Source organism: Thunnus albacares, chromosome 1 (assembly GCF_914725855.1).
Source record: "Thunnus albacares chromosome 1, fThuAlb1.1, whole genome shotgun sequence".
Taxonomy (NCBI): domain Eukaryota; kingdom Metazoa; phylum Chordata; class Actinopteri; order Scombriformes; family Scombridae; genus Thunnus; species Thunnus albacares.
Genome location: NC_058106.1, coordinates 28047685 through 28065566, shown reverse-complemented (window position 1 = coordinate 28065566; position 17882 = coordinate 28047685). Strand labels below are relative to the sequence as shown.

The following is a 17882-nucleotide window of genomic DNA, read 5'->3' as shown; positions in this document are numbered from 1 at the left end:
CCATGAAAAGGATCAAAACCGTCAATGTGTTCATCTGTCTCTCACATTACTTTCCGACTTCCTCTCAGCCTCAAGCCCATTCAATCTGACACAAATATGTTTCATTTTTTTTAAAAGGCTAAATTCTTCTGAAACAGCTGGGCACTGTTACTGTAACAAATGTTAATCAAACAATAGTAAATAGTGCATTTTTGGGGACTATTTTTAGCCGCAGATTGATGCACAGTTGGTGCTCTGGTGAGCATTTGCAGCAGCAGGGTGGTGTACAGTATCTGGGATGGACTCACAGTAACAGTGGTTGTATTCATGGTTATGAAGGAAAATGTCACCCCGTGGAACAGTGTGACTCTACAGGCAATACTTGTTAGTAGGATCAATTCATTCATTGTTGGTTTTGGTCTTTTTGAAGATTTTTGATATTTTTTGGTCACAGGTCTTTAGCAGAGGCCAAGATATATCCTGACTCCCTAGTTTGGGTCCAGCTCCACAAGTGTTGGATACAATTTCCGTAATGTTACTCAATAGCATGTTTCCTTACAACCATAACGCAGGTTTTCCATTTTAATTGACAAGTTTCCAGTCCAGAGGGAAGATAACTATGGTTACATCATTTAAAGTTATTTTTTCAGACTTTGGAAAGTTCCTGCTAGAACTAAAGAAAACACTATTTCATGTAATGAGTATTGCTTCGTGTGATTAGTAAACTTGAAAGAGAAAATGTGGTTAAACTTTCCAGTGAAATGGAAAAAAAATCAGTGGATTGCCCCTTTAAGACTTTAAAAGAACAAACCGCATTTTACAAATTTGCAGCTCAAATCAGAACCAGCTTATCTTCCCTGAAATACCTGAAATGCTCTCTGCATAAAATAAAGACCATAAAAGAAAAAACCTTAAAAAACATCTTCTGTATAAAATCCTCTGAGCTTTGTGTTGTCTGGCAGCAGAGGGCGCTGTGAGCTGTCACTTAAATATGGGACCACAGTTAATTTTCCAGCTTGGTTATCTTCCTCTGTGACTATGTCTGATTTTATGTATGCAATTTATGACATGTCAGATGGGCAACAAGTGCAACATGTGTGAGCTCATGTTCCAGCTCTTTCCTGCACTATTTCAGGCACACTGCCTTTGTAGATTCACTCTTATACCGGATCTCCCTTCTTAATCTCAGACTTAGCGCAGCTGATCTCAGAGACATAAAGGCACCATGTCCCATCTCTTACCAGTCAAAGGGATCAAAACTGCCGGGGTGCAAGATTAGCCATCACACCCTCTGTCGTCGCCCTCCCCCAACACACATCACTCAACTTCAACTCCAGGAATATACATGCATGTCCCATGCACCCAATGCACACACAGACGTCAATCAAATGCCTAAGGGTATCCACCCTTTGATCATAAAGAACATGCCAAGTAGAGTCTCTCTCTCTCTCTCTCTTTTTCCTGTCCTCCTCTCCTCTCTGTCTCTCCTTTAATTCTCCACAGCTGAGGGGACACATGGCACTGATCCCTTGAGAAAGCCCAAGGTCAGACACAGGGCACAGACATCAAGAGGGGAGGCCTGCTTCAGGATCCGATATCATTCATTTAGTGTGATACATGTCAGCAATTCAAGACGTGGGATGCTTCCTAAAGACACAAACTGCAGGTTTCTCTTAATTCTATTCTTTCAAAAGTGTTTCATGATGTGATAAAAGGAAGAACACCAAGAGGGTCAAATAGATAGTAAACTTTCATTTAAAGTTTACATTTATACTGTATGCTGTACTAAACTGCATTCTACTTTTATAAGACTGCGCCATGTTTTGTTACTTCACTGCTGGACTAGATACAACATCTGACCTGAATAACACAAGTTCTGATGTGAACTTGGCCTGACTAAGAATGACAATGGATGGAAACATTTTTTTTATGTTTTATGAAGCTGTGTATAAAATTCTGGGGTGCAGACACATACTCTGCCTTCATCGAGCTGCCTAAGCCTTGCACCCATATCAGCGTCTTTATTGTTTACATCATTTCTAGTCGACTGAATCTCTGCAAAAGGTCTTGTGGTTTGACCTGGACTGTAGATCGTAACTTTGTTGTTTAGATACATTTCTGTAATCTCTCAGTTTCCAGCAGGAGTAAAGAGACTAAAAAGCTGAGTATATAAACATTTAAAAATGGTTTATGTTGCACTATATTGAAGTTACAGGCAGATATAAGGACACTTTAAGGACATATTTTATATTAATACAACTGTCTTATACTTTATTGTCATTCATTATCTGTTTATACACCAGCCTCCACTTATGGGTGCCCACAGGAGTTGTTTATAAATACATAAATAAACACTTATATCTTCTATTTACTTCATTGTAGTGTGTTATAAACAATTTATTAAGTGTTTATATTCTGTTTATAAATGCTAAATAGGGGGACTTATTAATAAAGTGTCAAAGTGAATACATCCTACCGACCAACTAATATATCTCCAATTTAGTGTAAAGTTTAGCCACGTTTTCTTTATAAGAAAGCCTTCAGAAAGATTTAACTTCAAGGACAAGAGACTCAAAGCAAACTTGAATTAAATATTCTGCTGATAGTGCCATGCAGTAGTTGTAGGATTCTTGGCTTTGCAAAGCTGAATACAACACATCAATGTCAGAAATGTAGCACAGGTAAAGCCATTGATATTAGTACTTAAGTACTTAAGAAAGCAGTAAAAAAGCCTGTCAATCTAGTCTCCAAGTTTACTTTACAGCTCCCTGTGCTCAGTCACTTTGACATACTGCACATAGCAGTCCATAAACAGTCAGTAAACAAACTATGGATATCAGATGCTCCTGACATGTCTTCTGTACATTTTGCACTTGCAATAAGTGTCATATCATCACCTACCAGTAAAAATCAGGTATCTGCTAATGTGGACATTTAGATTTTTTCAGGTAAATTGGAGGACTGAGGGATTAAGTGTTTTATGGGCTTAGAAAATTCTCCTACTTCTTAAGCTAAATACACAATTTAAAACTGCACTGGATTACCTGAAAACAGTTTTCACAGCTCATGAAAACTTGAAGTTTTGGAGATTCATATTTTTCATAAGAAAGCAATGCTATTTCTCTCACCACTTGTTGCATGTCTGTCCACCCATGAAATGTGAACTGTCCCCTGGTGTTTCTTTTCATTGTTTAAGGATAGAAGGATGTCAGATGTTGTGCTTTTGGATTATATCATCTTTAACGTTCAATAATTTTATAGTGTAGACCTGTGCTGTATTATTTAGTTCCCTTCACATGCATGAATGTGTGCACCTGCATTCCAGCCATACCACATATCACTCCTTCTCTTGGCTTCCTCCTCCTCCTCCTCACTGCAATAAGTAATTGAACTTGAAAAAATATGTGCCCACACACACATAGTGCTGCAGTTCACACCAGCTTTAGCCTCTAGAGCGCAACACTTCCACATCAGTCAGAAGCTAGCTCCTGTGGAGGTCTCACAGCTAACAGTTGTTACTGTCACTCATTATCATCACAGGCTCCCCCTCCACACATACACACACACAAGCAAGTTGGAGCTTGTACAAACACCCACACATGACCCCATGCACACTCATTTGGACACACACACACATGCACACCAGCATACATGAGCCAAGGAGCATGGGCAGCAGGGTCACCCTAGCGCCATGCTTCATAAAGGGCGCCGTTACAATAGGTTTACTGTTACTCTGACGACTGCCGGGATACAATAGGACTGAATGTACTGGCCTGATACTCTACTCTCTACAGTACTTCTCTCCACTTTTCACTTGATGACAAGGAAGACAGACTGAGACGAGACAGCATGTTATCAGAGGACGCCCCTGAAGGTGAGTTGGTTCATTGCAGGGTTAATCTATACCTACTAGAAGCTGTGAAGGAGATATGTGAGAGTATAAATTATGGATTGCTGAATTTTGATGAGAGTGACACTCTTTAAAAATCATGTCATGATTCTCATACAGAAAACTTCCCTAAAGCCTTACTGAAAGGCAACAGGCTTTAAATTAAGAATAGAGCCAAGTTGAATTGTGAGGAGCAGTATAGTGCAACCTCGCAAGACCTTTAACATTGCTACACATGACGTGAACATAAAATCACCTAAAAAATGAGACGTTACAAACATTTGGTGTTTGATTGCATCATGCTGAGATATCACTGCAGAGGAGAGGAGAGGAGAGAAGAGAAGAGGAGAAGAGAGGAAAGGGGAGGAGAGGAGATCACAGGTAAACTGACAGACAGTAAATGAGAGGAATTAAACCAAAGGGGTATAAATGAAAGACTCCCAACACTGAAGGAAATGCCAATTTCACAGACTGACACTTGAAGAAGGCTACTGGGTTAGAAGGATCAAAATACAGAGAGCAGAGGGGAGAGGGCTGTCACTGAAAGAAGAAGAAAGGAGGAGGAGAAGAGAGGGGTGAGAGGGATTAGTACCAAGGAGTGGAGGGGGTTTGGTTTGGGGTGACAGATGGGACTCACCCAGATCCAGAGGGGTGTGGTGCTGAATTGTGAGATTCCTCTGAGTTAGGACAAGCAAGAAAATTTGCACTGCAGCTGTCAATGTTAACATCTACGCAGCTTCGCCCTCCACCCCCGTGTTATACACACACATTCACGGTCATATTTCATATTTTACTGCGGGCCAGCATAGTTGTTTTTACTGCGAGGTTAATCGTCAAGCTGAAAAATTTCTCATGAGACAATGACAATGATTCATGTTCAGGTTGTGTTGTTAAAGATTAACATATCTCCTGTTATAGTGTCTGGGCAGTCGGGGTATAGAGTCTGTATTTGCTCATGGTGTGGCCTATGTTTTATTACTCTCCTTCAGCCATAGTCCAATATATTAGAGTATCCTTAATTCAAGAATATAACACTGATGAAATAATGCTGGGATTGTATAAATAATCCTTTACTAACTTGGGCAGCACTGAACTAAGCAAACTTTATTTCATGGAATGGAAAAACACAGAGAAATTAAATGAGATAAAATAAAATGAGAAATGTTAAACCACTTAAGTAATAAGATATGGTAATGCCAGTCTACATAGGCGGGGTTCACAGCTTGTACTACTAACAAACATTATGTCATTGTATATATATTTAGAGTTAGCGTGTGATCCCAGCTTTGCTTTAGTTTCTTGTTGAAGATTGTTATTTACAGTTTTGTAATTCTATTTTTGTGTTGTTATGCTTTGGGAACTGATGCAACTTGGCTGCTGTAACAAAAATGTATTTTATATACTGTAAGGCTCACTAGTGGTAATACTTCTTTATGTGAGGAAAAGTATATTAATATATATTATATATATATATAAATATTCCATTACATGTCCTTCATTCAAAGTCACACTTAGGTAAACGTACAGAAGTATTAACGATAGAATGTATGTGAAGTATCAAAAGAAAACGTACATTATTAGCTTGTTAATACCACTTCATAAGCAGAAGTTTACTGCTGTAGCTGGAGCTTGTTTGAAGTACTTTATACAAAGTTTAGTCCATCCCCGGGGTCGGGCCCTCGCCAAAGGGTAATAAAATAAAACTGGGTGGTCAAGACGCGTTTAATGGGGTTGGAAAGAAGGAAAAACAAACATCGGCTACACAAATTTGTAATCATTTTTTAGACTTTTCTCTAATTTTTGCTGTTTTTCTGTAATATTGGAGCCTTTTACCTCTTTGAGCATTTAAATGAAACCATCTGAGAAGTTTAGAGGGCAAATGTCTCTAGTGGAACTGCTAACAACTCTGCTTGGATCCTGCTTTTTTTGTGAGGTTAGGAACCCTGAATTAATCCTTAATAATGCATTATATTTTAAACTGTAAACTATATGTTCTTTGGGTAACGCCCTAATTTTAAAAAATGGGTAAACATAGCTGTCAAATGAATGTAGTGGAGTAAAAAGTACAATAGTTCCAGCTAAAGTACAGTGCCTAAAAAGTTTCTATTACAGTATTTGAGTAGATGTAGTAGGCCTAAGTTACTTTTCACCATTACACTAATACTACAAACACTAAGCACACACTAATAGGTGTGTTTGTTTTTCTTTCATTCTTCATTAGTTCTAAATATGACTAACTCCTGTAAAAATAAATCTGATTCATTATCAGACAGTTGTCAGCATGTCGCTATGGATTGTATTTCTGCACGCGCCCGCCTCGTTTTCTCACCTGGACGGAAGTGAACATAAAAGGCAGCGCAGGTGAGGCAGCCACTCTCACCTCCCTCCTCCCCTCATATCCAGGTAGGACGGGGCGGCAGCAGAGCTTTATAGTCTACCTTCGGTTGAGTAGAGGAGGCATGACGCTGGACAAGTTTCACTCCTGTGAATATGAGACAGACAACATGAAATATTCTTCTTCTGTTTCTTCATAACCAGTAACTTCACGGACTAATGGGGCTTATACTGCTGAGCCTGATTCTCCGCTACTGGATCAACACCGTGGAGGGTAAGCAGGAGGAAAATCAAGGGCAACGCGTTTATACTGTACAAACAAAGAGTAACAGTGTCCAAAGAGCAGCTCATTAATGCTGTTTAGGTATTTATAATTGGTTTACATGCTTTATAGTGAAAAGCTTTTGTATCTAAGTATTTTTAAACTGTGAATCACATTTGAATAAATATATCACACCCTAAATTAAACACAGAAAAGATGTTTTTATTAGATCTAAAATCTTATGGCACTTTTTTACAAATTTAGATCTACTTCCTGGAAAATTTTAAATTGTTGCAGGAAACAGTGTTGACATGCTCTCTCTTCTGTTTTTCTGTTACCTGCAGGATCCTGTTCAGCCGGCAGCGCTTTGACTTGTGATGACTGCCTACAACTCAGTCCTCACTGTGCCTGGTGCACACAGGAGGTAAGCAGCTATAGGGTTGTCGGTATAAAATCCCTGTCATGTAAGTAGATGACCATAATGCATTCAAAAATATATGGGTTTTTTTTTTGGGGGGGGGGGGGGGGGGGGGTTAGGCTTGCACAGATTAACAACATAAACATTGCATGTTTGGGAAGTTGCCCCTGCGGATGATAATAAAACTTATATGGCATGCTGTAAAACAAAATGTAATCTGTGCACAGCACAACATGTGACTTTTTCCCCTCATCTCTCAGAATTTCACAGACTGGTTTTCAGTCAGCGAAAGATGTGACACACTGGAAAGCTTACTAGAAAAAGGATGTGCCAGGGACCAGCTGGAGTTCCCTGTTTCCGGAGACCAAATCCTCCAGGATCTCCCACTCGGGAGGAGGACTGGCAACTTTAACAGCACTCAGATCTCCCCACAAAAGATGACACTCAAGCTGCGACCTGGTACGCAATCCTAAGCATTTTGATTTGATTACTTGTCTCCAGAAATGGCTCCTCAATGTCAGACAGAATTAAGGTGTTGATTTTATTTTTGGGGCAGGCAGTCAGGTGACTTTCCAAGTCAAAGTTCAACACACAGAGGACTATCCTGTGGACATCTACTACCTGATGGACCTGTCAGCGTCCATGATTGATGATCTGGCGATGATCAAGGACCTGGGCTCCACTCTGTCTAAAGAGATGGCCAAATTGACTAGTAAATTTCGCATGGGCTTTGGCTCTTTTGTGGAGAAACCTGTTCTGCCCTTTATCAAGATCACAGAGGAAGAACTCGTCAACCCCTGCAGGTATAATATTAAAACAAGACCAGTAACTTCCACATCATCCTCGTGTCGAATATTTGCTTTAGGTTTGACATTTAATTTTTGAACTGAATCCCAGTTTAATGTTTGATTTTGGCTTCTGCTGTCTTACAGTGGTGTAGGCTCATTCTGCCTGCCAACGTTTGGGTATAAACATGTCTTGTCCCTGACGAGCAGCACTGACAAGTTCAATGACATAATCAAAAAGCAGCGTGTATCTGCAAACATTGATGTGCCAGAGTGTGGCTTTGATGCCGTCATGCAGGCAGCCGTTTGTGGGGTTTGTAAAAGATGGCCATTTTTATGTGAATTTTTTATTTTTTTTTCTTTTATTGGGAAATGAAGTAACCTGTCATTGTGTTATTAGTCAGTTTGAATCAGTTGATTTCAAGAGAGCAAGATAAGCAACTTTCCTGATAGAACAATGTCTCACGATAGGACAAGATAGGCTGGAGGAATGATTCAATGCGTCTGCTGGTGTTTGTCAGTGATGCTGACTCACACTTTGGGATGGACAGTAAAATGGCCGGCATTGTGATTCCCAACGATGGACAGTGTCACCTGGACATCAACAATGAATACTCCATGTCCACAGTGCAGGTAGACCACCACACTTCATATAGATATATATATATTGATATCATATTCATTATTGTTCATGTTTTCATTTTCTTTATTTAAACCCTCAGTTTCATAACTGTCATTTCCTGAGTCATATGAGAGTCACACAGTATATCATCTATTTTTATTTCAGGAGTATCCAACTCTTGGTCAGCTGATTGATAAGGTAACGGAGAACAATATCTTACTGATATTTGCTGTGACAGAAGAGCAGAAATTCAACTATAAGGTAAGAGCTCCTCCTCATAAAGGTATTAGAGTAGAACCAAACTAGAAAAGTGGAAAAATTTGTGTGAGCACAGTGTTTACTGAGGTTGGCCTATTTATTCATTGAGCTACATTCTCATTGAACCTGTTAGAACTAGCCCTCTTTCCCCCCTCTTTTCTTTGCTTTCAGGACGGAGCCAAGTCTACCCACATTTGTAAGAATGACTTTGCTGTTTATCTGTTTTTTCCCCACAGAACTATGCAAATCTCATACCTGGCGCCACTGTTGGAGTCCTGGAGAAAGATTCGCGGAACATCCTGGAACTGATTGTAACAGCATACAAAGTAAATAAACAGTCTTGGTGATCTGAATGTGCGGGAAGGCTTTGCGTCAGACACTGACAGAAGACGAACACCCGCCCTTATGACAACAAAAAAACTGTCACATTTCATCTAATCAGGTTATTCAGCATTAGAAATGTTTTGGCGCTGAGTCAGAGTTCAGCAGTTCAACTAAAACACTAACAGGATGTATTGATTAACCCTCTGTGCATCACATTTTTTTACATGATAGGTGATATATCACTACCTCACCCAGTCATTCTTATTATTTGCGTTTCCTCTTTCATTCTTCCTTCCATGACTTCTTTCCTTCTACCTCCCTGTGCTTTGCATCAGCATGTTTGACAGCAAGCCTCTGCTTGTCCCAGCTGTTTGATCTCCTCGCCCCTCTGACTCTGACTTGCTCTTTCCTCCGCACTCTCTCTCTATCTATTTTCCTCTGTGTGTCTAAGCTCTTGCACTCACTGTCCTTGTCTAAATCCCCTCTGGCGGCGCTGACTAGTGGCAAGTCTACAGTCCTCTAATTACTTCATAGGTTACATCATTCACACCCACTTTTAGTCTCTGCCACTTTAAACACACTGAAGAGGAGTCCCTGTTATCGCACTGATTGCAGCAAACAAACAGAAGGATATGTATTGATAGAAGACACTTGATTAGTATTTATACTTCACCACACTTTTGAATCAATGTTTGCTATTTAGTGGATGGATACTTTAGCTACCCCACTTTAAATACCTGCAACATATTTACTGAACAACTGTGAAATCTTTTGAATCTGTTTTACCTTTGTGTACTTCACCCTAATCCTTCTTCAGCTGTGTGTATCCCATAAACTTTCCTCCCCTGTTTCTCTACCTTAGCAACACGGAAAACACAGTGAAATTGCAGGCCTGCAGGAAACACAATTAACCCTCTGTTAGCACCCAGACAGTCCGTCACAGAGTCTTTCCTTCAGCTGAGGTTAGCTGTCACTCTTTGCTTTGTGCAGCCCAGCACACCTGGGATGATGACTCACCCTCAACAGAGAGAACTAGATTGGACGTTTTATACAGTCTCTGCATGTAAGAGTTCACCGCAGGGTGAAAGCGTAATTCCACTTAGAGCCCTGGAAATCCCGCTTCATGATAATAGAAGTCAGTATGTTGATTTTATAGTTGTGTTTTGGTGTTTTTTTATTTTGTACTAGGCCTGGACAGCTGATTGCATTTCCAAACAGTGTCCTGCAATACACATGTACTGTTTTTCAGGAACTACGTTCAGAGATTGAACTGGAGGTCCTTGGAGACACAGAGGAGCTCCAGATGTCCTTCACAGCCATTTGCCCAGATGGGACAGTCCTCTCTGACCTTAAACGCTGCTCTAACATCAAACCTGGAGAGACGGTTAGTTATTTCTGCTCTCTGTGACTCAGTACCTTTTAAACAGGTTAGTGCAGTTCAAAGTAATTAGACTGATAAGACCATAGAGAGATCAACAGGGAAACAATTGGACACCAAAAATAAAAATATGGAAATATAAGATCAAAATGTGAATAAACAGAAGAGAGAGAGAAAAAAATAAGACAAACATAAAACATTTTAAACAAAAACCAGAGTAAAAATGTAAGTTCGTTTTAAGTTTATGTTTAGAGATTTCGACACTCATCTGTTCTCATGTCTTTAAGCAGGCTGTTCTGGTCTTACTCAACACTGGCAACAACATCCTAGATCAGTTGTACCTGTTTATGGCTTGTTAGACCAGATATGAGAGTATTACAATGCTCAAGCCTGTCAAATATAATGAAATGAAATTCACCACACAAGCTTTGAAGTTTAGTTCTGAGTCAAAGGTGACACCTAAGTTTCTTACTTGTTGTCTAGGGTCTCATTTATTTCATTTTTTGTGGCCAGTTTTGTTCAGTTTTATTCTCGTTGAGCTGTAAAATACAATCAGATGATCTTGTGTCATTAGGAGACACTGCAACAAAAAGCTGTGCCTTTTTGTTTGTGGTTTAACTGGGTGATGCTGGTGAAGTCTGGCTATACTGTATATTTTTCCTCTTGGTAATAAATCCCATGGAATGACCAAAACAAACAATGTTTAATTTTTGAAAAAGGCTAAAGAATTTCCTAAAACAACTGGGCACCATAGTTTTTAGCAAATGGTCCCTAAAGAGGAATAAATAGCGCATTTGTTGGGGATTATTTTCAGCGGAGTATTACGCATTTGGTGCTTCCGTGCCTGTGTTTATCCTAATGAAGGAACATTTCACCCAGTCAAACGGTTTGACTCATTGATGTGCTTTTTAATAGTTGTTGAACTCTGAAAGATCTCTCAGAAATATCTCTTTTTTAATAAATTACATGGAGCACAAAGACAGATGTTTCGGCATAGATGCCTTCTTCAGTCGTCAGTCTACCCACACTGAAGAAAGCGTCTATGCTGAAACATCTGCCTTCGTGCTCAGCCATTTAATTTACTAAAAAAAGAGTATGAAAGCTTTTTTGACTTCTGATTGTTTCCCTTCCAGAGCACACCTGACAAGTACCTGGAGTGCAGTTGTTCTGTAAATGAATTGGACTTTAATAGTTTTTGAACAACAATGGAAGTCTACGGCACATATGACACTATATCAGACTTTGGATACAGAGGCAATACTTGATAATAGGATTGAATCACTGTAGGTTTTGGTCTTTTTATGGGATTTGTTGACAGTAAAAAAATATATATCACCAGACCTATTCTTTAGATTACCTCCATAAAAGCAAACCACTAACTAATCCGGTTTTCATCACTTCTCTGCTCCTCAGGTAGTGTTCAATGTGACTGTGGAGCTCCCGGGATGCCTGTCTGGAGTTCGGCACTTCTCCCTCAAACCGGTGGGCTTACAAGACAGTTTGGAGGTGGAACTGGAGTCTCTTTGCTCCTGTGACTGCCGGCAGCTTCCTGAGGCAAACAGCAGCAACTGCACCAAAGGCCAAGGGGCTTTCCAGTGTGGCATGTGCGTTTGTCAGCCAGGCTTCTTTGGAGCGGAGTGCGAATGCAATGAGGAGAGTGCTTTGTTGAGTAACTGCCTTGCAGACAATGAGTCCGAGATGTGCAGCGGTCAGGGGCAGTGCTACTGCGGACAGTGTGTGTGTGATGCGTCCAGCTTTGGCCGCATCTACGGACCTTACTGCGAGTGTGACAATTACTCTTGTGTCCGCTTCCGTGGGGAACTGTGTGGTGGTGAGTAGTCACATTTGAATGTTAGAAATTATTCACATGTTTTTGTGGCGAGCGTGTTGCTTTAGTGTTTTTGTGTTGTAGGCCACGGAGTGTGTGACTGCGGAGAGTGTCACTGCCAAAGTGGTTGGACAGGGGAGTATTGTAACTGCAGTACCAGCACTGAGGCGTGCATGTCAGAGGATGGTGCCCTTTGCAGCGGGCGGGGGAAGTGTGAGTGCGGCCAGTGTGTCTGCTCTGTACCTGGAGCATCTGGGGACAAGTGTGAGAAGTGCCCAACATGCGGAGACGTCTGTAACTCTGCAAGGTGAGAACACATTCATGCCATCAGAGGTGAATAAAGGTGTAATGTAGAGGTTTTTGTTGGCTTTACTTCTGTTGTTTCTTTAACAGAAGGATATAAGATGTTGTCTCCTTACGCCACATGATCTGTCTGTTCCTTTGAGCACAGGCATATCAGGTTCTGGTCCTCTTGTTCACATGTGTCTACATCTTCTAGGTGACATCAAAAGACAACTAATGTCCCCAACACTGCACTAAGAGATTTCCTTTCTCCATTGTAAAGCAGCTGTCAGGGTTAGTGCCATTTGATAGCACTGTTATAGGGGAGACGGGTGATAGGGAGTGAGTGAGGCCTTGGGAAAACTCTGATAAGTGGACAACTCTGTGATTCCTCTGTACTTTCTGTGTCAGTGATCATTAGACCTCATTAGACTTTACTGTACAAGGGTAAAGTTGACCTTTTGTTTTTCCACTTGTTGTAACACCAGGACCTGTGTAGAGTGCCACCTCCAAGGAAAGGATGATGCAGAGGTCTGCGATCAAACATGCAGTGTCCCTAAAATTTCCATCAACACAACAGCAGGTGAATGACTCCCCCAGTCTGAGAACCTCTGCTTTAAGTAGTAAAATGTTTCTGTTTTTTCTGCACTCATCTTATTGTGTATGTCAGGTGGTGTAGGGCTGGACAGCATGATTGAAATTATTATCATGATACTAATATAGATATTCTCAGATATCTGTATATGTCATGAGATGGTAAATGTGCACAAAATCACACATTATGCTTTACATGAGACCAAACTCCTTATATGTGTCAAACAAAAATAACCTTTAATAACATTTTTTGTGAGTTTTTGATTGCAGCTTGTTTAGGACCATCAATCTGGAAAAAAAAAAGAACTCGATGAGATCCTAACATCACAGCATAATGAATTGGCAGCTTAAGAATTGATGTAGTTGCTTTTGAAAATCTTTTTTAAACTTAAAATATAAATAATTTGTCTAACCAGTAGAGTTGGATGCAGGCTTTTGATTTAAAGGACAATACTTATGATTTTGCATGTTTTACTTTTGGCTATTTTCCAAAGCATTCCATAAATTATGTTTTTGAGATTTCATACCAGCAGGTCATGTCAGTACAGTGTGAAACTCAGCTGGTTATACTTGAAACTTGATTCAAATAGTTTCACATGGAATATTTTATTGCCATCACATTTTATAAAGTTACATCATCATCATTGGATTCAGTTGTAGGCTGGGATTATATTGAAAAAACACTGGTACACTGATATTCACAAGCACAAAAAAAAAGACCAAATGTACATAATCTTTATTACAACATCCATGTTTGCTTAATCCTTGTTATCCATGTATAATCTATTTTGATAACATTCAGTATCTGAGGAATGTGATTCTTTTTGGCAGCCAACCTTGGAAGTCAGAGTTTCTTGGAAGAGATTGATGATTAAGAATTTCCCAAACAGCACTACGCTGTGACAGTATTTCCAACTAAACAAAAACATTAGCACATCTTTTCTCTGAAGGGTCAACAAACAGGATCTCAAGCAGGTTTTAAGTCTATCCAAATTGATTTTTATATCACACTGGCATGAAATGATATCACTGGATACCTGGAAGGGGAAAAAATCATTTCATTTATGATATGCTTTTTGAGAAGCAGCAAAAAAAAAGTACGTAAACCTAAATCCCCCCAGATCTGATGGCAGTAACATATATAAATATACCATCAGTCCTCATAGCATGATCACTTACCTGTGCTGTAAATGTTTGTTGCTGCTAGAGTTTGCTCTCCCAGCTCATTTGATTTTGATCACGGTATCAACATGCAACCATGCTAAGTTTCCCCATGGGTCAGAGATTTGAAGGAATGCTGACCTGCATCGACTCGGGTGTCTCTCTGAAGCCTGTACCCCGTCTCTAACACAACACCATCCATGTCCATTCAGCCAGCACTGGACAATAGGGAACATATTATTTACCTTGTTGTACAGGCAGAGCTATTGTAATGCATGTGAATGGCCAAAGGACCTCAGCTTCCTTTATAGAGGAGATTATTTTAAACCTGCCATACTTGTGCAAGCTGAGAGGTATATCTGATTATCACTGAAGATTTTCAGGCTTCAGATGTGAAATACAATGGTGTGGCCTACACACACACATACACACACATGCACACACACCAGATTGTAGTCTTTGATATGGAAATCACACTGACAGCACAACAGAGGCGAGTATATCCTTTTACATTCTCAGCACAATGTTGGGAGGGAAGATAATATACGATATATTCGTGCCCTCGTCCCCTCCTTATAGATGCGTATGTTCACATGTCCTTTCAGATTATGACGACAAGAGTCCTTCTATGCAATGCATGCTGATGACGGAGAATGAGTGCCGGATCTCATTTACTGTGGTAGGAAGTGACACGGGGACCACTGCCTACAATCTCCAGATGAACGGTAAGCTTAACGACAAAATAGAAAACAGATCTAACAAAAGGGAGTTCAAGTGCGTGCCTCATCTCATCCTCTGTCCCGTCACAGGTTGTCTTGAGCCTCCAAACATCCCCATGATTATTCTGGGGGTTTCCCTCTCCGTCGTGTGTATCGGTCTGATCCTGCTGGCTGTGTGGAAGGTGCTGGTGTCGGTTCACGACCGCAAAGAGGTAGCCAAGTTTGAGGCTGAGAGGTCAAAGGCAAAGTGGCAGACGGTAAGGCTCTGAAATAGCTTAGTTATATGAGATGATTTTACTTAAAGTTTTATATTTCTTATTGTCAACAAATCCCATGAAAACACCAAAAATAACAATGGGATGATCCTACAAAGCCTGATATATACAGTATCTTACTCTTCTGTGACTTTTAAAATCACATCATGGAGCAATGACCAGCTGATTTAGGAAATTATGTAGCCTTTATAAGTAAATATAACTATGTATTCTTGACCTGTTTTTAAAAGGTTTACATGTTCAGTAGGTACCAATGTTCTTAGGACTAAGAGCTACAGATTATTTAGAGTAGTTGCCAATAACAAAATCAGATAATATTCAAGCCACAATGTGTTGGTGACAATAGTTAATGATCCCCTGTGCCATCTTCTTAATTTAAAGTGATTATGATTCATGTGTTTGTGTTTTTTCTTTGTCTCTCTTTAGGGGACCAACCCTCTGTTCAGAAGTTCGACATCTACATTTAAAAATGTAACTTATAAGAACAGAGAGAAAGAAAAGATTATTACAATGGATCACTACTGATGACAAACTGGAGGCAATACAAACCAACATCTGAGTGCACTTAAGTGTGTGTGTATGTGAGTGTGTGTGTGTGTGTGTGTGTGTGAGTGTGTGTGTGTTTATGTGTGTATGTGTGTGTGTGTGAGAGAGAGACATGGCAATGGATATTTACATTTTTGTACTAAAAGTTTGTTTATGGTATGAAACTCTAAGTTGTACACAGTAGACAACACTGTGAGAGATACACTACATGATGAATTTGCTGCTGTAAGAGTGCACTGTTTGCTGACAGGTGCCGTTGCACACTGAAACACCGTTCTTTCCTGTTGCATCATCCTACGAACTCTAAAATTAAATCTGGCTACTGTAACATGCAGCTTGGAAAGGAGGACACTACACTATGAGTAATCTACTACTGAAAAAAAATTGTTTTGTTCTAATGAATGTAAATACATAGGACAATGATTTTTTTTAAATGTTGTGTTTGATGTATTATTGTTAAGTAAGGCTGAGCCTTCAATGTTGATAATTGAGTTTTTTTAACGGCAGGGGACATAAATAAAGTTGATGTTTGCCTTATTGTGAAGTGATGCTTTAAGCATTCAGGGTAGAGCTGCGATGATTAGTTGATTGATCAATGAGTTGATCTGTTTTGATAATGAATTAATCATTTTTTAAGCAAAAATGCCAAATGTACACTGGTTGCAGCTTCTCAAATGTGACAATTTGAAACTTTTCTATGGCATATATGATAGTAAACTGCATATTTTTAACTTTTGGACAGCTGGTCTGACAAAACTAAACATCTGTATATCATCAATTGTCATCTCCTTGAACTGAGGGAAATTACAGCAGGCAATTTTATCTGACTATTCGTTGGCTAAATTATTCATTAGTTGCAGTCCTAATTCAGGCTTATTTAAATATGATATCACAAATATTGTTGAGATTGAATACTTGAATTGAATACTCAAAACTAGATTACAAACCAGGTACTTTACTTTACATTGTGCTCACTTGCTGCATTTTACTGAATAAAGTTGTTTCATCAAATTACCACAAAAAGAAACCAGCTAGTTTTCCGGTATATTAGCACCTGTTGGCTTCTGGGTCAAAATATAATACATCTGTCATCATTAGTGTGCTGTTTACTGTACCTGATGACTGTGCTATATTTATGTTTTTTTTAAACCACTTTATCTTTATTTATTTGACAGCTGTAGACTTTGAAGATCAAGATTCTACATACAAACCTAAGCTGATCAATTATATCTGCATCAGTGATAGTAATCTGGAGTGTGTAATGAAGTATTTTATTGTTACTTTTACTTAAACATCTCAATACGTCTTACACCACTGCTCCAGGTATAAAATGGACAGATAGTCATATTAAATTACTCAACTGTATTTATTTAGGAATATCTATCAGTGATGAAGGAAGTATTGAGATCTTTTACTTAAGTATTAATAGTAAGATAAAAAAAAGACATTTTCAAGTGTTGTATACAGCCACATATAGAAAAATACAAGGTACAATATAGGTAAATAATCTCCATATGTACATGACACCGAACAGACACAATATTGTATCCCTAGTACATAGAGTATACACTATTCCTAAAATGATAAACCACAATGACCGGTGGTCAGTGAAGTAGCAGAGCATATTTAATAGAATTAAAACAATAAAAAGGTGAAAACCAGATATGTAAAGGAGGAAATGTCCTTAAATTAGATATCCAATTAAATAAAATTAGTTAAATGGTATCACCGTCAGTCAGCAGTGCCCATGAAGCCATATTGCACTGGGAGTAAAGTAAAAGTCCTGCCTTCATAATTTTACTTAAGTATGTTACACTAAAAATGTGTTTAAAGTATCAAATGTAAAAGTACTTATACTGCAGAAAATGGCCCCTGTGAGTGTTATACTATTACTATTATTGATGTATTAATATGCAGTATTTTGCTGTTGTAGCAGGTGAAGCTAGTTCTAAGTATGAAGTTTGGTAGTTCAGTCCAGGGGTCCCGGGTTAAATCTGGGGGTTTGTGAGATTCATGGGATTAGAAAGAAGTCCTGCTACAGAAATCTATACTTTTTTTTGGACTATTGTGGAGTTGCAACAATTCATAAGTGCCCCAAATGGACACTGCTCTTTTTTGAAAGGAGCCACAAGCCAAACAGGCTGGAAATGACTGGTTTAATCTTTAACAATGCATTTTATTTTATAAGCTTGTGTAAAATCTCAATATGAAAAGTAACTAGTAACTAC

The 17882-nt window shown here is 39.2% G+C and overlaps 1 protein-coding gene across 2 annotated transcripts; it reads left to right on the top strand.

The window, feature by feature from the left end:
• The first annotated feature begins 3595 nt into the window (after window positions 1–3595).
• On the top strand, window positions 3596–16191 carry itgb6 (integrin, beta 6). Of its 2 annotated transcripts, none has more exons than XM_044352872.1 (16): window positions 3596–3853; window positions 6407–6476; window positions 6809–6888; window positions 7143–7341; window positions 7439–7685; window positions 7815–7980; window positions 8139–8300; window positions 8455–8550; window positions 8784–8873; window positions 10121–10255; window positions 11663–12080; window positions 12162–12384; window positions 12848–12942; window positions 14720–14839; window positions 14924–15090; window positions 15535–16191. In XM_044352872.1, the coding sequence occupies exons 2-16, from the start codon at window positions 6422–6424 to the stop codon at window positions 15631–15633; spliced, it is 2352 nt and encodes a 783-aa protein (XP_044208807.1). In that variant the 5' UTR covers window positions 3596–3853; window positions 6407–6421; the 3' UTR covers window positions 15634–16191. The 2 variants fall into 2 exon arrangements, with proteins under 2 accessions (XP_044208807.1, XP_044208798.1); XM_044352863.1 differs by having other exon boundaries at window positions 6272–6476.
• The last annotated feature ends 1691 nt before the right edge of the window (window positions 16192–17882 follow it).

Coding starts and splice junctions, on each gene's coding strand:
- itgb6 (XM_044352872.1), top strand. CDS start 6,422: ATGGGGCTTATACTGCTGAGCCTGATTCTCCGCTACTGGATCAACACC. Junction 8,551..8,783: donor AGCAGAAATTCAACTATAAG/GTAAGAGCTCCT, acceptor TTTTCCCCACAG/AACTATGCAAATCTCATACC. Junction 12,081..12,161: donor CCGTGGGGAACTGTGTGGTG/GTGAGTAGTCAC, acceptor TTTGTGTTGTAG/GCCACGGAGTGTGTGACTGC.